The sequence below is a fragment of the Oncorhynchus kisutch genome, linkage group LG16, assembly GCF_002021735.2.
Source record: "Oncorhynchus kisutch isolate 150728-3 linkage group LG16, Okis_V2, whole genome shotgun sequence".
Taxonomy (NCBI): Eukaryota; Metazoa; Chordata; class Actinopteri; order Salmoniformes; family Salmonidae; genus Oncorhynchus; species Oncorhynchus kisutch.
Window position 1 is genome coordinate 40,761,193 of NC_034189.2, and position 22,516 is coordinate 40,783,708.

A 22,516-nucleotide genomic window follows, 5' to 3' on the forward strand; every position below is an offset into this window, starting at 1 on the left:
ATCCCCATATGGAAGACTGGGGGGGGGCGGTTACACGATTTTGGAAAGGCCTTAACATGTATTTTAATCATCACGTTTTGAAAAATAAAATTTAAATTGTTGTTAAATCTCCATGCTATGGTCCTATATCCCCCATAGTCAGTGTCTGTGAAGGTATGAGGCTCACAGAAGTAGAATTATAAAACGGGGTGGTTCAAGCCCTGAATGCCGAAATGGCTGACAGCCGTGGTACATCAGACCGTATACCACGGGAATGACAAAACAGTTTATTTTCACTGCTCTAATTACATCGGTAACCAGTTTATAAGAGCAATAAGGCGCCCCAAGGGTTTTGTGGTGTATGATCACTATACCGCGGTTAACGGCTGTATCCGGGCACTCGTGCCTAAGAACAGCCCTTAGCTGTGGTATACTGGCCATATACCACACCCCCTCGGACCTTACTGCTTAATAAGAACACAGAGACAGAACATATGTTTTTGGCTCACCAAGAGAGGCGTAGGAGCCGGGTGGCAGAGCGGAGGCAGCGCTGAAGGGGGCCGGCGAGGAGGGCACGGGAGTCATCCTGGTCTTGGCACAAGCGGTGGCGGCAGCGTTCACGTCCACGTCGCTACGGGAACGCTGTAGAGAGCCCGGGGTGGAGGGACCTCTGGAGGGAGCCGCTTTCGCTTCGGGGAGAGGAGTGAAGGGAAGAGAGGGAGGGAGGAGAGGAAACGGAGAGGGAGGAGAGAGGAACAATGGTTATAAGCCAAGCTCTCTACCCGAACGCATTTCGTATAGAGAGAGGAAAGAGAGGGCGAGAAAAGAGGGAAAGCTATAAACCAAACTCCCGTTTCAAGTTGGAATGTCACGTGCACAAGTACAGTGAAATGCCTTTCTTGCAAACTCTAAACCCAACAATGACGTGATCAATATCAATGTAGTACTACAAATAACACAAGGTAGAACCAAAATCCACAGGAAAAACAAATAAGACGAACCCCAGAAAGTAAGACACTACATACAGGGTCAGTTCCAATACTATCTTTACAACGTGCAGGGATACTGGACGTCAGCGGTACTAATACTATCTTTACAACGTGCAGGGATACTGGACGTCAGCGGTACTAATACTGTCTTTACAACGTGCAGGGATACTGGACGTCAGCGGTACTAATACTATCTTTACAACGTGCAGGGATACTGGACGTCAGCGGTACTAATACTGTCTTTACAACGTGCAGGGATACTGGACGTCAGCGGTACTAATACTATCTTTACAACGTGCAGGGATACTGGATACATTTCAGACAGTAGATATCACGGACATTGTTGCTGTGCTTGAAAAATCATGATCGACATCTTTATGAAAAATATATCTTCTGGTCTCTGATTATATCCAGAGCTGTGGATCATTTAACTGATAGAAGAGATCTGAGATGTTTTCTCCAGTCTGTGGTAGTAACGTCTGTGGTAGTAACGTCAGCGGTAGTAACGTCTGTGGTAGTAACGTCTGTGGTAGTAACGTCTGTGGTAGTAACGTCTGTGGTAGTAACGTCAGCGGTAGTAACATCAGCGGTAGTAACATCAGCGGTAGTAACATCAGCGGTAGTAACATCAGCGGTAGTAACATCAGCGGTAGTAACATCAGCGGTAGTAACGTCAGCGGTCGTAACATCAGCGGTAGTAACGTCAGCGGTAGTAACATCAGCGGTAGTAACATCAGCGGTAGTAACGTCAGCGGTCGTAACATCAGCGGTAGTAACGTCAGCGGTAGTAACATCAGCGGTAGTAACGTCAGCGGTCGTAAACATCAGCGGTCAGTAACGTCAGCGGTAGTAACGTCAGCGGTAGTAACGTCCAGCGGTTAGTAACGTCAGCGGTAGTAACGTCAGCGGTAGTAACGTCAGCGGTAGTAACGTCAGCGGTAAGTAACGTCAGCGGTAGTAACGTCAGCGGTAGTAACGTCAGCGGTAGTAACGTCAAGCGGTAGTAACATCAGCGGTAGTAAGTCAGCGGTCGTAACATCAGCGGGTCGTAAATCAGGTAGTAACGTCAGCGGTAGTAGGTCAGCGGTAGTAACGTCAGCGGTAGTAATGTCAGTGATGTATAATGACAGTGATGTAATGACAGTCCTTACTCCTGGTCACGGTGTTTCCCATGGAGCTCTTGGCAGACTGAGGGCGGCTGTGGAGACAGACAGAGATAAACAGTGATTAACCTGACTGACTAAGATCAATAATCCTTCAATACTACTACTTCTCATATCACAGACAGAGAGGGAGAGAGAACTGAGACAGAGCACTACGAGAGAGAGAGAGAGAGAGACAGAGCACTACGAGAGAGAGAGAGAGAGAGAGAGAGAGAGAGAGAGAGCACTAGCCAAGTAAGAGACATGGAGAGAAAGAAAGACAGAGAGTGCCAAGTAAGAGAGACATGGAGAGAAGGACGGACACAGGGAGACAGAGGGTGAGAAGGAAAGAACGAGTGGAGTGTCTCACTTGAGGCTCTCCTGTGAGGAGGAGGAGGAGCGGTCTGAGGCAGGGAGGGACAGGATGCTGTCAGAACTCTTCATGTGGGACTGGAGAGCCTTCTGATAGGACGACTCTAGAGCCTGGAACAGCTGCTCCGCCTCCCGGCTGAAGTGGCCGTGGAACGTCCAGTAGCACCTGCACAACACGACAGAGAGAACAGAGGCCCAGAAACAGTGACACAGCCTGTCGTCAACGGGGCAATCTTTCAGGTTGGCAGATAAAACATCAAATGCGGAGGAAAAGTTGTTACCGTGACGACATGCGATGTTGGCGAACTCATATTTTCAAATAGGAACATGGTTAATGCATGTCCGACATAGTGTGAGAGTGACTTACTTCCTGGCCACTGATCTGGCCTCGGAGTCTGCATCATGGACTCCTTTCTTGATGGTCTCTGTCAGAACAGCTACATTCCTGTGAGGGATCAAGAAGAGTAGGAACACCAGCTTCATTCTCTCTGCCTGCAGCATCCCAACACCCTCCTGTCCACCAAAACCACCACAGCATAAAAAGCTACGGTTACGTCCCAAATGCCAACGCTATTCCCTATATAGCGCACTGCTTTCGACCAGGGCCCATAGGGCTCTGATCAAACGTAGTGCCCATGGGGCCTAGTCGAAAGCAGTGCACTATACAGGGAATACGGTGCCATTTGGGACGCAGACTAAATCAATGAGAAGGCGACAAGAGAGCTCCCCTGACATCCCAGTCAGAGATTTGGTTTCACCACAATGATGAAGCACAGTGTGCTTTTATGGGATAGATATCCCTCCCTGGCATTGCCATGGAAACTGCTGAGATGAGGAGCCACTCACTGACAACAATGTAGTTTCATGTTACCTGGACGGGCTCATCACAAACTCACTGGGCAGTGGCTAGAACAAAGGTTTACAGTACAGTAGCTACCTACAACACTGAGTTGTTGAGGAGGGGGGACAATTCTAAGTATGAGTTCATAGGCCTGTCTAGTAGCAGCCATTTAAGCGAACCTCTCTAGAGAGCTGGTCTGCCACTCCTGCAGCAAGAGGTCCAAGAACTCAAAACTGCGCCTGGGAATAGAACAAGAAGACAGTCAGGGAAAACAAACAGGGGCCCATGCTAGAGTGTGATTAGGGAGAAGTCTTTGAGGCAATTTGTCAGTTTACCTTCTCACGGCCACAGATTTGGACTGGCAGCTGCCGGTCACGATAGGAATGAGACGAGGGTAGTGTGTATGCTGGAAGACAGAGAGAAGATGGAAATATAGTCATCCTCGTGTCACTGGTCCAGTTTTATACCCGTTCAGTTACTAGCTGCTCTAGTGCTCTAAAGGAACAAACGAGGCATCTTTGGAGAACAATCGCAAGCAACGACCAACAATGAACGCCCACATCGGAATGCAGTGGAATGTCGTTTGCAGCCCTCGGGTAGGAAACATGTGAGTTAGTGTTCAAAACAAAGAAAGGCTAGCCACTCGGCCATTTTGTCTGACTGACGCTGAACTCAACTGAATCACCCAGCTCAATTCAAACTCAACTCAATTCAACTGGTGGGACTAATAAGCAACAAGATAACAAATGTAAAATAAACTGTGTCTGTAGAATGTACACACATATGTGGCAAATAGAACTGGATCAAACTGGAAGGACATCAGAAATAGATGGGAGAGGTGGAGGTTAGAGGATGGACATCAGAAATAGATGGGAGAGGTGGAGGTTAGAGGAAGGACATCAGAAATAGATGGGAGAGGTGGAGGTTAGAGGAAGGACATCAGTAATAGATGGGAGAGGTGGAGGTTAGAGGAAGGACATCAGTAATAGATGGGAGAGGTGGAGGTTAGAGGAAGGACATCAGAAATAGATGGGAGAGGTGGAGGTTAGAGGAAGGACATCAGTAATAGATGGGAGAGGTGGAGATTAGAGGAAGGACATCAGAAATAGATGGGAGAGGTGGAGGTTAGAGGAAGGACATCAGTAATAGATGGGGGAGGTGGAGGTTAGAGGAAGGACATCAGTAATAGATGGGAGAGGTGGAGGTTAGAGGAAGGACATCAGTAATAGATGGGGGAGGTGGAGGTTAGAGGAAGGACATCAGTAATAGATGGGAGAGGTGGAGGTTAGAGGAAGGACATCAGTAATAGATGGGAGAGGTGGAGGTTAGAGGAAGGACATCAGAAATAGATGGGAGAGGTGGAGGTTAGAGGATGGACATCAGAAATAGATGGGGGAGGTGGAGGTTAGAGGAAGATTTGTATGTATGTATGTATGTATGTGTATATATATATATATATATATATATATATATATATATATATATATATATATATATATATATATATATATATATACACACATACACACTTATCCAAATTGGAAATGATGCACACAATTACATTGATGGAAGCTACAATCTATCTGCACTATTAAAGCTGATCTACTACCTAAAATAAAGATATATATAATTCTAATTATACTCTACTTATTTCAAATGTAAATAACTTCACTCACTCTGATGATGAGTCGTATGACAGCGATTCCGGATGTGGCCATGACCTTGGCCGAGTTAGAGACCAGGGTTAGGAGAGTGGGCATGATGGACTCAGCACAATGATCAAACCTGTTCCCCAGGATGTAGGACAGGTGGCTGCGGGATAGAGGGACCGTATGGTTATAATGAATCTTATTTTCTACAGATGGGGCTGTACAATATAATGTGTGTGTTATTAGTTTGTATGACGTAATAACAGTATGGCTTCGGTAACGTTAAATAAAGCTTTGTTTGATTTGAATTGAAACCGTGAGTAAAGAGGATAGGACTGGAGGGCTCCTTACCCCAGAGTGATACAGGCCTCTCTGACCACCTGAGAGCGCAGGTCTTTAGAGGACATCTTGAAGGCTGCCTCCGTGAGACGCAGCTGCTGGGAGAAACCGTCAAACTCCACTGCTCCCGCCAGGAGCAGAGAACGCATCTTTTTCAACTAGATAAGAAGGAGACGCAGCGAAAACCAGCAAGCCGTCAATCAACGTCACACTTCCAATCAAATGATAGACGTGGCTGCTTCATAGCAACAGCCACTTAATGGTCAGTGGCTACAATCCAAAATCCGCACTCAGAATGCATGGCCAATACATGGCGTCAAACGGTACGCTAGTGTGGATACTGGAAGGTAGCCAGTGTGATGAAGTCATCTGGAGGTGAGGGTCGATTGGTTGGTCGTCTCTTACCGCAGTGACTCTGTGCTCCCAGTCTCGTTTGTCGTCAGCCAGCACCTCTCTGATCTTGGTCATGGCGTCCTCCATTTCCCTGTTAGAGAAAATCTGAGAGGAGAGAAGAAGAACCACTGAAGAGGAAGCACATTCCTAATGGGTTTAATATACGGCTTGTCACATAGGGCCTGTTTCACGTGCCCAAGCGAGAATAGTGAGAAACGAGTTTTGATATTGTTATGAGAGCGAACACGTACTTGCATAGTGGGCACTTCCTCGAAGGCACGGATGAAGTCCTCCTCATCCACAGCCCCTGCAGCAGCCGCACTAGGACCATCTCTCCCTGATATAAGCAGAGGAGCACCAGGTTGAATTGTTAACTTTACCAGAAAGCTATTCTAGTGGGCTACTATTCACACACACATTAATCTATATGAATCTTGGATTGGCTGCAGCCTTATGGGATTCACGCAGGGCATATCACGCTCAATTCTCAATATCCCATGTTTCTATCAATCTGTATTGTGTTTCTCTCTGTGTTCTGGTTCCATTACATCATCACATAATCCTCACCATCTGCACTGTCCCAAGGGTACAGATAGACACTAGACAGCTCCACAGTGAATTATCTTCCATACAAACCCTGGACAGAGGTCATTATTCAGGGCTCTGCGCTGATCTTTTTTTTTTTACAAGGAGCACGCATAAGTTGAAAAATGTAGGCCCACACAAAGAAATTTAGGAGCACAATGAAAAGTACTTGAGATATTTATTTTTCTAGGTGCACTGGTGCTCCTAAATTATAATTCAATGTGCATACGTGAGTAAAATGCTTGCACTGCTGAGCCCTGTTATTACCCATTGCCAAATAAAGGCTTATCTAGATAATCCGGTCATCATAATGTCTAAAAAGCATAAGAAATGCACACATACAGACACAGACAGACGCACACAGAAACACACAGGGATTCTTGAGGAAGCAAATGAACGGAATACTGTGGTAGGAGAAAGAGCTAATCACAATTTGACAATGTTAAAAATACACATGGCTCGCCGTTCCATCACCAACACACTCTCTGCTGGTGCGAACAGGAAGGGGCGTCTCACCTGTTGATTTGGTGCTGGAAGCAGAGCTGGGCCTACGGAATGACCCCATGCTCACTGTCTTCTTCCCTGACGACGGGCCCTTAGAAGAGGAGGACCGCCCCCCGTCCACCGAATCATCATCTTCAAAGTTCTTATCTGGGAGAGAAGGCAAAACAGAGAATTCAAGTTATTTCCACTCTGGCACAATTTGAATGCTGACTGTACTGAACAAACAAAGAATGTTTTATATCAGTGCCGTGTGCTCAATCCCACCTCCTCCTACAACAATAACACATTTCAGCAGCAGCCTGCATGACCTTTTGGCATGACCTTTACACAAACACACACACATTGGGGGGAGGGGTCATCAGAGTACATTCTGTAGTCAAATGTCTAGGTCTGATTCCGGAACCCGGTGGTTGCGCCCTCATGCTGTGGAGGTGAAGTGAAGTGACCCCCCCCCTCCTCCAAAACAGTGGTGAACTGAACATGTCAGTCCCGGTCAGTCGGCCCGGAGGGAGCAGAGTCCTCTGCCGGGCCAGCGATCGATGAAACACAACCCCATGCATTATTCAGAGGTCCACACAACGCAGGGGCAGCACACCAACACATCCCGTCAGTTGTGTGTCGTCTACCTCACATTGTTCCTCTCCCCATTGCAATATTAAAATGAGGTACACTGTCCATATCACAACGAGGTGAACGTCTAATAAACCAGCCAGGTATAAAACCCAGCTCTGAGCATACCGCTGTCATCAATACCAGTTGTGATGAGGGTAGCTCATAAAATCCAGACATTGTTACTGATAGCCTTCAGAATGTCTGAGCCATCAGACTTCATAGCGTGTACTCTGTACCCAGCTGTCCTCTCCTGTCTGTCACTGTTCAACTGTCTGTCCCCAATCTCTCAATCTTCATCTTAGTGACAGGTGACTCCCTCAACACTGTTGACTTGACCCACATTCCTCCACAGCGCTCATTAATATTAATACAACGGTTCTCTCCTCTACCTCCACCCCCCACCACGTGTCAAGAAGAAAGAGAAGCAGAGCTTACAGGCACAGATCCTCCTGCAGACGAGTTTCCTCAGCATGTCGCCAGACAGTCCAGTCCAGACCCCCTCCTCATAGTCTCCGGTCTCCACAGGTCTCCCAGCTAGCTCCCTCGCTGCAGGCAGCTAGCAAATGACAGCTACACTCTCCCCTCTCTGGTGCGTGAGCACCCGTGGCTCAGGCTTTGCTGCCCTCCTGCTGCACAGTTCACACTCTCTCCCACTAACACACAAGCACTTGCTGTGCTGTGATTCTAGGTGCCACCCCCCTACTGAGCACAGTGAGCCGGCCCGTAGAGCAGTGACGACAGAGAAAGCAGATGGGCAGCTCCACCTCCCACAGGGGGGGGGGGGGGGGGGGCAAGGACACACCCTCTCTGTCACCATGATATGACACCCAGCCTGGGAGTGGGAGGAGGAGCCAGACAGAAACTGATGAGCCATGAATTCAATCTTAACAGGTCAGTGAGCCTAGCGCCATCACCGGAGAGTGAGAGACATGAGGGAATATCACACTCCATCTACAGGCTGTTATTCTCTGTCCTTCAAGATCATTTTCCTTAACAGATTTTGTCAGCACAGACAGCAGAGCAAAATGGAGGGAAATTCACAGCTGAAGGATGGGCTGAATGCAAATGCTAGAGTATAGTTTAGGTTCAGGATTTGCATTGTTTGCATTGTAAATAAAGACTGCGTTTTTTTTCTGGATAAAAAAAAACGGGCCTAAATTGGTGGGAGTGGCCAATGGTTCGGTCACAGTCCAAACAACTTCAGAAGCTGTTTTAAAGCAAATTTCCAGACATTTTTGTTGCTATCTGAGTGACTCAAACGTTATAACAAAATCAATGGGGGCCCCATGCCATGACAAAAATACTCCTGATTGCATCTTTTGGGGAATTTTTGATTTTCATCGACTGTCTAGCTTTAATTTTGGTGATTGTTCATTTTTATTCCTTTAAGTTTACATTGAAAACGTTTTTCCATCCGAAAAAAACACTTAGGAGCCCCGCCTAATACTTTTTTATGCAGAAAAACCCTGGACTCTGTGTGAGCAAGGGAGGTACAACTTGTCTGAATGCAAAACACCCTGTCTCGTTAAAGCTACGAAGAACATAGGTTATGTGTCTAAAATAGTTGTCTATGGTTCCAGGTCAATATGCATGAGTGCATCCTAAAAGAATACAACAAAATCAGCAATGAATCATAAGCACATGAGACCTGCTGTATAACACAGTAATGTCACACAAACCAGACGTTCCCTAATTCATCCACTAGATGGCAGTGCCTCACCTGATAAACGCACCAGTTGTTGTCTGAGAAGAGAGCAACAACAGCTTCAACCTGTGATATTGTGGAATTCAACCTATAGTACCTCTGAGGAAAAGCCTCCATTAACCTCCACGGTACCTGAGGACGCCTACTATCAACACACAGCTAGCTCTTCCTCTTCACCATCCGATACCTTGAACACAAACCAGCCATTCTCTCACAGAGAGACTTTCTCACCGGGGAACGAGCTACTCGAGCACCGGACAACACAGGAGCAGCACAATTCAGCAGCCCTATTCGTTTCAAGCATGAACGCCATTTCTGCAAGAAAATCCATACATTTCAGGAGTCATTTCTCACAATCAACGAGACAAATAGGAGTGAAACGAAGACAGCATCAAAACAATTCATCCGGTGTGGCCTGAATGAATGAATGTTGAAGAGGGCACTCTCTTCACTCTGGTTAGATCTCTTGGTATTGACAATTTAGATGGAAAGCTACTGAGGATGGTCGCGGGAATATGTTGCAGCTCCTATTTATCATATCTTCAATCTGAGCTTGAAGAAACATTTTTTCCCTCAGACCCGGAGGGAAGCTAAAGTCATTATTCTTCCCGAGAATGGTAAACCACCCTTTCCTGGTTCTAACAGCAGACCAATTTCATTGTTGACCATAATCTGTTAGCGGTTTAAAAGTATGTGTTATGGCTTTAAACCCTCAGCTTTTGATCAAGGATATGGAAATCTCATAGAACACAGAGGTTTTTTTTATTGGAAGCCTCTCTAATCTAATACATGTAAACTGTGGAATTCCGCAAGGGAGCTGTCTTGGCCTGTTACTGTTTTCTATTTTTACTAATGATTTACCACTAGCCTTAAACAAGCTAGCGAAATCACTGCAACTCTAAACAAAGGAGTTGAAGTTAGTTTCAGAATGGGTGGCCAACAATAAACTAGTTCTGAATATATCTAAGAGCATAGTATTTCAGTACAAATCATTCCTTAAGCTCTAGATCAGGGGAGCCACTTGAAAAATATGAAACGTCACGAGCTACAAAAATGTTTCTGGCTTTCAAATAGAAACCTTCTTCTCTTTTCCTCTCCCCTGCAACTCTTCCCTGTTCCTTACTCTACAAGAGAAAGTAGCGGACTGTTTTCTGACAATATACCTGGTAAAATAATGGTTAATAAACCACTCTTAAAGGGGGGCTCTATAAAAATGTTTTTATTTTATTTGTGTTCTTCCTGGTTTTAGATTATTATAATTTTTCACTCTCAAAAATACAAGTGTTCATAGAGAAACAATGGAATTGGATGTTCTGAGTCAATGTCATTGGTTAAATCACGTCAGAAGGGCAATTTTTTTATATGGCTGGAAGAAAACAAATATTTCCCCTTTAATTGCACATCTAGCGAGTGACATGTGCCGGTCTAGTGGTGGTTCTGCACTGCTGCTTTTCATTTCATGTTAAAAAATAACAAATAATAGAAAATAACAAATAATATATACAAATGATATACTTCCTCGTGATATACTTCTGCCAGATAAGCCTACTTTGCATATAACATTTAATTGAGATGGTGTTGGGGAAAGCATTTCTGTCAACCCACAAGACGGTCATCACACCAACTGGCTACACATGGAGTGATAGACAAATGCACCACACAGACAGATGGGCAATATTGCTGGACCTTAATTGGTCGATATTGTGTTAAGTTTCAATTTTTAAGCCAATAGTGGCTAACCGCTGTCTGACACTTGCGAGATTTGTTAAATGACAGGTTGCAGTCAAACACATGAAAATTGCATGTACTTTCAGAATTGTTTGGCAAGCTACTCATAGGTGGCCTGGAGATCATCCTGTCGGAGACCCCTTCTGTAGACCTAAGCTGGATCTGGTTATGAAAGATGTGGCTATAGGACAAGTTGAGAAAACTAAACTTCTCAGTGTCACCTTAGACTGTAAACTGTCAGGACTAGGTTACCACAACTGATCAAACAAGTCCTACAGGCTCGATTTTAATGGCATCTTGACTCCTGCCCGGTAAATATGGTCAGGCAGCACATCTTGTCTCGCAATGTTCCAAGAGTGCTAATGTCAACAGCATGTTGACCTTTCCTGGCTCAAAGTAGAGAAGAAAATTGTCTGCATCACTTAACGTTTTTGAAACTCCTAACTGTCTATTCAATCAACTAACACAGACATTCATACTCCACAAGGCATGCGACTAAAAGTATCTTCTTAGTCCCTGAAGCCCAAAACCAATTCAAGGCAACGCACCCTAATATATAGGAGCCATGATACTGTAGCGTGGAACTCCCTGCCATCTCAGATCACTGAAGCAAGCAGAAAAAGTTGCTTTTTTAAAACAAATAAAACAGCAGTCCACAGTGCCTCGGACCTAAGTAGCAGTAGCATCTCCCTCGCAAGCACATTTGGTTTTTGGATTTCCAGTTAAAGCTAGGATGTGCCCTTGGTATCAAGACAAGAGTGCATGCTCAGAGAAAGCATTTGTAAGCAAGGCCTCGGTAGAGTAGGAATGTACTGCTCCAAATGATATGATAGTCTGCTGTTAGTCAGCAGAGCAAAGTTTCATGAAAGTGTATTATTATCTTGTGTGTGGCTGGTGGATGCTACTGGGTGTGAGTGTGGTGCGGAAATGAAAATGGACATGCAAAACAAGTTTACGAGAACAGGAGGAAACTCCAAAAATCAGGGGACTTTGTTCATTTGACGAATAATTCCAAAAGGCCACGCACTAAACCTTAGCTAAGCCTTTACGGGTGGTAGACTAACATGGTAGACTAACACGGTAGACTAACAGGTCAAATGTTTGGTTTGGTTCATTTCTATGCACTAGACAAGGCGAATGAGGTAGATGAAGCCCTTCTGACAGTAATGACAACTCTGTTCAATTTATCCACATATGTTGCTAATTTGAAGGATTCGATTGAAAGGCTGGCTGGAGAAAACTCCAACACGGTTGCTGAAGGTGAAGGATAAAATTGAAGCCTTGAACGGGGAGGAAACGCCATCTGTAGCTCATTTAAGAGCTGAACGGCACAGTTGCTGGGGTGACAAACTGTGGTCGAAGCCTTGGCTGGAGGAATTGTAGCATCTCCATTGCCGTTTTCGGTGCAATTGCATTCAGTAGAATCTATGAATCACGTTATCATTATGAATAGTATTGACTTCAAAACGGGTTCCTAATGCTGTGAGATTCTCGCCAGTGTTTGCCGAACAACTGGTCCTGAGAGATTAGGATCAGGACCTGCAATTGTAACAGTAAGAAACTGTAACAAAATGAATGAATGCAGCGTAGCCGTTATTATTGCATGGTTTGCTAAGGCATAACAATATGAAAGTGTGTGTATTCTTATTTTAAATGTATGTACTTCATGTCTATTAATGCATTGTAATGTTGTTATGTATTTGAATTGACAACAAGGAAGTGATGAGGAAGTAGACAGAAGTAACATTCAGTCCTCCTCTCTTTCTTCTGACCAAGACACGTGTTCTCCAAAGGGGAGGAATATGAGCTAAATGAACCAGGCCTAATTTGCCTTGTATCTAACATCATCTTCGTATAATGTTTCAACAATGTCAAACACAGTAACATAAATAGCCCAAACTATTTCCTTTATAAAGAAATGAAAGAAAGAGAAACATCCTGTATGAAATCTCCTGCGGTTCTCACCAACATCGCTTCCTTTCATTTACCTACGGAGGCCACCGGTAAGCACCATACGCATAGTCATAACATAGGCTAATAATCCCAAGGCAAACACGACTATAGCTCATCTACCCACGCAGCAGCTATACTTTGTAGAGTGAAAAGAGATCCATACCTTCTCCTGTGGTCATAGCAGGGCTGTTGATTCCACACACTAAACAGAGCTAAGTAACAGTGAGCAATAAGGACAAACACTGCCGTCTGTCTCTGCTCTATTGTGTCTACCTACTGTACTCCGGGCTACTCCTTCCCCTCCCCTCTAGCTAGGTCTTGTGACCGCATGGACGACAAAATGACACCACTCTCTTCTCCAAAATAAGAGCCTGCGGCAGAGTCCCTTGTGTTGCTGCCTCTTCCTAGGCTCTCTACCTTTCCCTTCGCCAGCCCAGATTCAAATCCAGTATTAATTAGTGCACGCCATAAAAAATTTAAAAATTAAAATGAGTGTTTCTCATTGGACAAATTCAGATGTAATACCTCCCCGTTTCAATCAGGTTGGTACCAAATGAGTAGGACACAGGATTCCAGGGCAGAGAGAGAGGTTCTTTCCACTTGCCTGGACAATTGACATTCATGAGCTGTCAGCTGCACAGGAGAGGCATCCCTTTGAAGTTTCTGGTGTGGTAAAGAGGCAAGGCCAAGGCATTGCCTTTATGCCTGGTTAACCTTCGAGCCGCACAGGGGGAGAAAAAACTGTGTCGACAGCAAAGGGTTTTCCCCTTTCTTTGGCCCACTAGGTGACTAGAAAACGCCAATGAGATGTCGGTCGATGACGTCAATGAGGCATTACCATAAAAGAACCAGCATGACACCTTGCTTTGGCCAATTTGCTCAGGTTTGATATGAAGTCGTTCAGCCTCGTTCAGATTACAGCAGCTCGAGTCTAATCTCTAAAGGGTGAACTCTTGTGATGAAAGTGAAGCCTCGTGACCACAGCAATTAGTAGAACCTTTATGTCCCAGACTTAACAGGCCTGTGGAGACGAACATGATACGGCCGAAGCAACAAAGGGACACAGCTCCGATATCAGCCGGTCCTGCCACAATACTGCTGCTTCAGGGCAAGGCCCTACCCTGTGCGCAGAATACCAAGAACATGTCCAAAAGAGACCAGCTGAAAGGAGAATCTGACCCCCCGCCTGCAGCCCTGCATTTCTGCAGAGAGACTGCTCAGCGCATACTAACGGTTCTCTTCTGAAAGAGCATGGACACAGAACTGGTTTCTCTGATGTTGGTTTTCTGTCCAGCTCTGAGTGATCTGAGCCCAGGTTCTGTATCCACAAAGCGTCTGAGAGTAGGAGTGCTGATCTAGGATCAGGTCCCCACCTGTACATACGTCTCATCTTAATTTGACCAGAGTCTCACAGCAGGAAAATAATCCTGCAGCAACAGGAAATGTGAATTATTATGTGCATCATCATTAATAGACACGTTCGTAGGGGTTGATGACCAACCTTAGAAGCCTTTTTAAACCTCAACTACACCACAAGTTGCATTTCATGCTGGACAGGAAAATTCTCTGCAACAGCAGTGATCAAATGAAGATAGCAGCTGTGTATAATTTGATGCATTGTGATCTAAAAGCCAAAAAACTGATCTTAGATCAGCAATCATACTCTGAGATGCTTTATTGATATGGGCCCAGATTGGATAGGAGATCTCCATTACTCCCTAAGCATAGTCATAATCCCAGTGCACTGCTTGCACTACACCAGAACGTTTCAATATAACAAAGCTCAATGGAAAGGGAGGAATATCTCCATGTGTTGTTGGATAGAGGGAACGTACAACAGTGGGAGCAAAGGAAGTACTGTGTTTACCTGAGACAGGGGACAGGATCATGTTCCCCGATCGTTGAACTTCATCAAATTTACTGAAAATGACATTCAACCTGGAAAGACAAAAGACAGTATATTGTTTTAAAGGCATCATCATACATTTATGACGAGGCGCAAGCCTAAAAGCAGACAGTCAGGCTCCCTGGTGATAGCAGAGAACTGGGTCATGGGGATTGCACTGCCCACAGAAAGCCTTGGTATCGGAAACACAACAGAGGATGAAAGGTACCGTGACTGTGGCAGTCCCTTTTTCCCCAGGTCCATCCGCACCCGCTCCCCGACGTGTCGGTAGATTTCAACAAGACAGTTCATGGCCCCGTCTCGCACCTGTGTGTCAGGAAATAAAACAGGAGACATTTCACACGGCTTCACTCATCGGTCTGCCCACTAACCGCTCGACTCTGCGGACATAATCATTTGTCTGGAATGAACATAAAATGAGATGTAAAAAAGACAGAAATCCTCTCTTGTTGACTAATAGTCAATATAGTTGTGCATATGAAACGGACAACGATAAAAGATGGCTGGCACTATATCAGTACAGGAAGAGAGGTCCATGGACACAGCTTCCTGTTCCCGACAGGAAGTGGGAAATGCTGTTGAAGTGCGTGATGACCGGAGACAGAGCAAAGCCTTTTGAAAAAGTCTACAAAACAGGCTAATTGCAAGGAATAAACAGACAAGAGATATCAGGAAAATACTGAAGTCTGATAAGTTCACATGGAATCTGTAACACTGTTGGTCAACCACCAGAGAGTTCTAAAACACCAATAATGCTGTTGTCAAAGCTAAAATCCAGTTTAACACCACAATGTATACAAAACAAAAATATAAACGCAACATGTAAAGTGTTGGTCCCATGTTTCATGAGCTGAAATAAAAGATCCCTGAATTTTTCCAAATGCACAAAAAGCATATTTCTCTCAAATTGTGTGCACAAATTTGTTTACATCCCTGTTAATAAAAAGACACGCTAAAATGTGCACTTTTGTCACACAACACAATGCCACAGATGTCTCAAGTTTTTAGGGAGGCGTGCTGACTGCAGGAATGTCCACCAGAGCTATTGCCAGAGAATAAAAAATGTAATTTCTCTACCATAAGCCACCTCAAACATCATTTTAGAGAATTTGACAGTACGTCTAACTGGCCTCACAACCGCAGACCACTTGTAACCACGCCAGCCCAGGAACTCCATATCTGGCTTCTTCACCTGCGGGATCGTCTGAGACCTGCCACCAGGACAGCTGATGAAACTGAGGAGTATTTCTGTCAGTAATAAAGCCCTTTTGTGGGGATAAACTCATTCTGATTGGCTGGGCCTGGCTCCCAAGTGGGTGAGCCTACTGCCTCCCAGGCCCACCCATGGCTGAACCCCTGCCTAGTCATGTGAAATCCATAGATTAGGGCCTAATGAATTTATTTCAATTGACAGATTTTCCTGATATGCACTGTAACTCAGTAAAATCGTTAAAATTGTTCCGTTTATATATTTCTGTTCAGTATAATTGAATAGTCTAAAATAATGTAACTATACCTGGCTTGTAGGGTCTCCTAAAAGATGACATATGTGGGGGACAATTTTGCTGAGGGTCAAGCCTTGAGCTCCATATCTGTAAGGAGAAGAGCATTTTATATATTTTTTAAAGCATACAAAGAATGTGTAAGACAAAACAGATGAAATAGTACGTTTAAACCATTCCTGGCTATTATGAACTTACACATTTAACGTGGCGATAAGGCAAATGCAGACACTCTCCCGGGTCCTGTTGTTCTTGTGTTTGAATCCTCCTAACATTCGGTCCCATACATACTGGAAATAAATAAAAAATAAAAATATTTATTGTAGTCCGTTTTTTCCAATAATTAAACGTTTCTTTTCTATACTAACACGTAGGTGAGTCTACAGTACGTGCTGACATTACCTGTGGGTTAGCAGCTTGGTCCATGATCTTTAGTAGAAGAGCTTGGTCCTGGTCTCTGACTTGGTCTTTTGAGTCGCCTAGTCGATCTATCAAACTTGGCAAAACTAATGGGAGGAAGAAGGCAAGGACAAAGATATGAATTTTGTGACAACAACTCAAGGTGACAAGGACACAAGCATTTCGCTACACTCGCATTAACATCTGCTAACCATGTGTATGTGACCAATCAAATTTGATTTGATTTTGACTGAAGAAAACGATGAATCATAAACATTTGTTGGAATGCATACAATTGCCAGGAATAGCTTACCAGTTCCAATCTGTGTCCTAAACCGTTCCTGTAGTCTTGTTACTAAAGCTGAGAGTATGTCCATTCCCAACAAAGCCACCTAAGAATGAAGATCAAAAGAAAAAATGTTATTTAGTTAGTATTTACATAGGCTATTCAACAAAAGCATAAATGTTAGACATTTTGAGAAAGAATGCATAACATTAAAAAAAGAATCCTTTGAAATACAAGTTCTGTTGCAAAGGATTGTGGGTAATGTGAAAAATGTTGCTTTTGTTCCCTTTATTAAATATTTAAAAGCAAAGGAAGCCCTCAAACACAAATAATATATATTGTAACAACGTACTGATGCTGCTGTAGGACTACAGTAGAAAATAAAATATTAACCATGTCGGAAACCACTTTGAGATTTGATTAGGTCTTGGCTGGCACTAGGGAAGGTAACTTTCCTTGTCTTGGGGTGGTATGGGACACTCAATGAACGTGTAGTGAGAGTATCCCTGCTAACACCATAATCAACACCTTCGCATCACCTGAGCTTCTTGCTTGGGCTGTGGTGCAATTTTTGGAACCTCAGGGTTTATATTTGTAGAAAGAGAACCATTTCCTGCTGTCTTATGTCCCCTAGTGGATAAGTTCACATTGCACATACAACACTATTGCTGGTTATAACAACAAATTCATAATATAAAAAACGTGTTAATAGCTTTAATTGACATTTTAAAAAAAGGTGCTGAAGTCTATTCAGAAGTGACAGGACACAAAAACACACCATTTCAGAACAGGTTGTCCGTCAACAGCTGTGTAGAGCTGTGAGCCTGCTGCAGTGCCCCCTCCCTCTGAAAGTCCTGCAGTGTTTGACTAGGCCTGCCTTCCTTTCCTTCTTCATCAACAGCTTTCAACCTACTCCCATCTGATGCTGAAACAAAAACACAGCACTTCCGGCGCTGATAGTAAAAACAAACTGGTCTTTACTAGTAGGGCAATGACAGAAGCAGGCAAAAAGAAAAAAATCAACTAAATCCTGATCATTCTTCACATAGGGGTTTAGCCTATTCATTGATTCTTAGTCATTCATATGTGGCATTCTCCTCCCCTCTACTTGTGGGGGGCCAGCTCTGGTAGATAGACACCAGACAAACTGGGTCTCATCTGGGGTAGCCTAATGATAGTTTGTAAAATAAGCTCACCACTATCGCCGTGGGAATCCATGTCCCCATTACTGTTCTCTCGGAGTAATCACTCTGATTGAAGGGGACACCGTTTCTAGAGCAGCACAGGGTGCAGCTTTCTGATTCGCTGCGAGAGAGGTAAGCTGTTTTCTATGCGTGTGAGTGCACGTGTGTGTGTGGCAGCAGAGTTGTTGACATGGCTTCTCCCTTCATCACACACAGAGTTCAGGGGTCAGCTCCAGCCTGAAAGCACAGACATATCAAAGCAAGCGAACCCCGTGCTCGAGCTCAGTCGATAGATTGCTCAACATCAGAGCTTGAGAAAAACAAGGTGTAGTGTTGATAGTCTCCCGCTCCGCCACCTCAATGTTTACATGGAAGAAGCTGTTAGAGACTCTGACCCCTGACAGTCTGTCTGAGCATTTGTGGAGTTTGAATAGCTGGGCCGAATTGTCTGCTCTGCTGATAACATCAGGGTCCCATATTATACTATAGCCTTTCCGCAGTGCAGTGATGTTGTAGTTAGCTAGAGTTTGCAGGACAAATGTCCCTAGGGGAATACTGTCTCGAGTGGATACAGATCAAACACAAAGGATTCAGGCCACCAAACAGATAACCGTACCCTTGGTGAAGAATGAATTCCTTACCGCTCAGCCTTCATCTTGTGTTTGTGCCTGTGCTGAGGCTGAAGACCTAACAGTGAAAGAATGGGTGGGTGATGTAATGTTTTGGTTTGCTGGACATGTAGGCTAGCTAGGCTTAGGCTACATCTGATGAATCCCAATCACATCTTATCTAGGACTGACAAGGTGAGATCTACTTTGGTGCGATCGGGGGGTCAAGAAGACCTTCAAATTAGCAGATTACTAGGATACACAGGGATCACAGACACCAAGTGGTTTAGAGTCCATCCATCTCATTCTGCACTGTTCTTTATGACAACCAGCTATTAAAAGCCCCATTGTACCGAGCGGCCATCAACGGGTCATCAGGAGCTAACCCACTGGTCCGCTCATCACTGACATGAAGTAGGCCTATAAAGCAATTCACCTAATATTATGCACAGCAAGCCTTTGTGTGACGTTTGAAGCCACTGGGCCTGTAGGTTATATTCTCCCCCCAGGTGAGTCTCACACACCATTGCTGAATTATGTCCCAGTGAGTGACAGATTCTTTCCTACACTTGTGTTACACCAGCCACTTTCACCTTATGGTTATAGCGGCAAGTTTTTGGCTGCCTGTGACAGTGCCATCCCATGGTATCCCATACCTTGAAATTGCTGGAGTTGACCCAGTTGGTAGCGACACCATCCACCATTCTGTCCAGCATGGTCTGGTCCTGCTCCAGGACCTGGGACTTGTCCTTGTCCAGGATGGAGTCTATGATGTCCTGGCCCACCTGTAGTCTCCTACCCAGGTCCTTCTGCATAACCTGTTCCATACAGTACTCCATATTCCACTCCATAGTGTCTCACCAATGGTATAACGCCCACAATATCACGAGACAAGGAAAAATGTATAGGCCTAGTCTGCTCACAGAGAAGATCTCAAGTGTAGTGTAGGCCTATATCCCAGATATATTACACACTTTCCTATATCCCAGAAAGTGTGTAATGTTTTTCCCAAAAATATGCTTGTGGAGATGAAATCACGGGGAAGTCAAGAATGCAGAGATAACAGAGTCCAGTCAGGAACTGTCCAGGGGTTTTAAGTCACTCGTGTTCCAGATCAAACTACAAATATGATCAGTTGTGGACAAGAGGACTGAGGATGAAGAAGAGGGTTGCTGAAATGATTGTGCTTCATTCTTCAGTAATTCTTCACTTTCCTGTAGACCTAAAATAGAAAGGGGATACAGACCTATTATAACAAGTACTGCAAACAATAGACCTCATTGTAACACAAACTAAGCAACACAGTGTAATTACAGTCAGTGTAACAATGAGTAGCTAGTTAATAACAATAGTATTTAGGTGGACTACTGAACTGAGAATTACACACGAACGTTACACAGCAATAAAGCCCCATTTTTATTGAAGCATCGATACAGAATTTACTTCGCGGACGTCAGTTACCGAGCTAGTTAGCTAGCTACTTCACATGTTGTGAAAGTTGCTAGCTAGTGTTATTGGTTTAGCCATGCTAACTGGCTAGCTTAGTAAATGAGAGCTAGCTAGGTCGCATTTGTGCTAAACAAAATTGATAACTAGCTAACTTTAAACATTACGAATGACTTGCTATACAGACACATAACTATCTAGGTAGTTAAAACAGTAGTGTTAAATAGTTAGCTAGCTAACATTTGATTAAATGCAGCTAAAGCTATAAATCAACGCTGAATCTCTGGCTCCTCTAGCCAGCTAGCTAGTTTCCGTTGGCTAACTGTCTCTAGCAGCTACCAGCAAACACTGAAATTATGCTAACAAATATCAGCGGTCAACTTATTAAGCAATTCCTGTCACTAATGTATCAAGGGATTATTAACTATCTAGTTAGCCAATTACCAATCATCTGCATCCAGCCGCTCGTCTCAATTCAGATTTGTTAAAAAAAAAATCAAGAGCCAGGACACTGGACTTCCAACAGGAGTATTATAGCTAGTAGTAGACGATGAACCCGCACGTACTGTATGCGTGGAGCCAAGTACAGTACTCACAGCAAACGTTATGTAGCTTGCTAGCTAGCTCGAGCCAATGTGTGATGATATCATCTAGCAACAGTTTATTAAAAAAGGTTCTGCTAGCAACATTAGCTATTTGGTTACATTGTTTACAGTAATAATTTCCAATGAAATAGCTTGTTTGCACGACAACAGTTTATTTGACCTTTGTTTAACTAGGCAGCCAGTTAAGAACAAATTCTTATTTACAATGACGGCCTAGGAACCTGTCTGTCCAGGGGTAGAATGACACTTTGTCAGCTCGGGGATTCGAACTTGCAACCTTTCGGTTACTATTCCAACGCTCTAACCACTAGGCTACCCTGCCGCCCCAGGCCCAGGGTAGTGCCCTCTGCTGTCTATTACTGAAATATTTCATTGCAAAACAGTAACACTGACAATTAAGTGTTTGTACAGTGTGTTGTATCTCAAATAGTTTGTTCTATTTATAATAAAACACTATGTGTAAATAACCCTATTTGAATTTTAAAACAGCGCAGGTGTCAAAGCAGGCTGTTTATGGGATGACCTGATCTTAGAACTTGGTCCTCTTTTTAAAAATAATGTGGACCTGGATGGAAAATAATGTGACCATAACCTGTTTGTCTCAGCAAAAAAAGAAACGTCCTCTCATTATCAACTGCGTTTATTTTCAAACTTAACATGGGGGGGGTCAAAATCAAAAGTAACAATCTGTAGCTGGTACTGCATGTACTGCAGTGCATCTCCCCCTCATGGACTGCACCAGATTTGCCAGTTCTTGCTTTGAGCTGTTACCCCACTCTTCCACCTGCAAGTTCCCGGCCATTTCTGGGGGGAATGGCCCTAGCCCTCGCACTCCGATCCAACAGGTCTCAGACGTGCTCAATGGGATTGAGATCCAGGCTCTTCGCTGGCCATGGCAGAACACTGACATTCCTGTCTTGCAGGAAATCACACACAGAACGAGCAGTATGGTTAGTGGCATTGTCATGCTGGAGGGTCATGTCAGGATGAGCCTGCAGGAAGGGTACCACATGAGGGAAGAGGATGTCTTTCCTGTAATGCACAGCGTTGAGTCCTGTCTGGTCCAGAAACGGTGGGTTTGTGCCCATAGGCGACGTAGTCGGTGATGTCTGGTGAGGACCTGCCTTACAACAGGCCTACAAGCCCTCAGTCCAGCCTCTCTCAGCCTATTGCGGACAGTCTGAGCACTGATGGAGGGATTGTGCGTTCCTGGTGTAACTGGGCAGTTGTTGCCATCCTGTGCCTGTCTCGCAGGTGTGATGTTCGGATGTACCGATCCTGTGCAGGTGTTGTTACACATGGTCTGCCACTGCGAGGACGATCAGCTGTCTGTCCTGTCTCCCTGTAGCGCTGTCTTAGGCGTCTCACAGTACGGACATTGCAATTTATTGCCCTGGCCACATCTGCAGTCCTCATGCCTCCTTGCAGCATGCCCAAGGCACGTTCACACAGATGAGCAGGGGCCTTGGGCATCTTTCTGTTGGTGTTTTTCAGAGTCAGTAGAAAGGCCTCTTTAGTGTCGTACGTTTTCATACCTGTGACCTTAATTGCCTACCATCTGTAAGCTGTTAGTGTCTTAACGACCGTTCCACAGGTGCATGTTCATGAATTGTTTATGGTTCATTGAACAAGCATGGGAATTATCTTTGAAAGACAGGGTCCTGAAAAAGGGGCATTTCTTTTTTTGCTAAGTTTATTATAGCAACCCTCAATTATTCATTTGTCTGGGTTCCTTGTGTTTCAACCTCACATATGACAAAGATATTACTAGCATGTGATGAGTATCATA

General features: G+C 44.4%; 1 protein-coding gene and 1 non-coding gene across 2 annotated transcripts in view; one reads left to right on the forward strand and one right to left on the reverse strand.

Annotated features, from left to right (window-relative positions):
* Window positions 1–20,701, reverse strand: part of LOC109906702 (CLIP-associating protein 1-like) — a 39,429-nt gene extending 18,728 nt beyond the window's left edge. Inside the window, 19 exon segments of the mRNA XM_031792382.1 lie at window positions 489–668; window positions 2,120–2,166; window positions 2,481–2,648; window positions 2,850–2,927; window positions 3,503–3,562; window positions 3,659–3,729; window positions 5,000–5,135; window positions 5,324–5,469; window positions 5,717–5,809; window positions 5,956–6,041; window positions 6,806–6,940; window positions 14,659–14,729; window positions 14,906–15,003; window positions 16,214–16,289; window positions 16,398–16,489; window positions 16,602–16,705; window positions 16,912–16,990; window positions 19,333–19,898; window positions 20,567–20,701. Of these exon segments, the coding sequence (XP_031648242.1) occupies window positions 489–668; window positions 2,120–2,166; window positions 2,481–2,648; window positions 2,850–2,927; window positions 3,503–3,562; window positions 3,659–3,729; window positions 5,000–5,135; window positions 5,324–5,469; window positions 5,717–5,809; window positions 5,956–6,041; window positions 6,806–6,940; window positions 14,659–14,729; window positions 14,906–15,003; window positions 16,214–16,289; window positions 16,398–16,489; window positions 16,602–16,705; window positions 16,912–16,990; window positions 19,333–19,527 (1,915 nt within the window). The 5' untranslated portion in view covers window positions 19,528–19,898; window positions 20,567–20,701.
* LOC116354136 (U4atac minor spliceosomal RNA) lies at window positions 17,334–17,463 on the forward strand. Its single transcript, XR_004203536.1, has one exon. It is a non-coding gene; the product is annotated as a U4atac minor spliceosomal RNA (small nuclear RNA).
* Window positions 20,702–22,516: the final 1,815 nt, after the last annotated feature.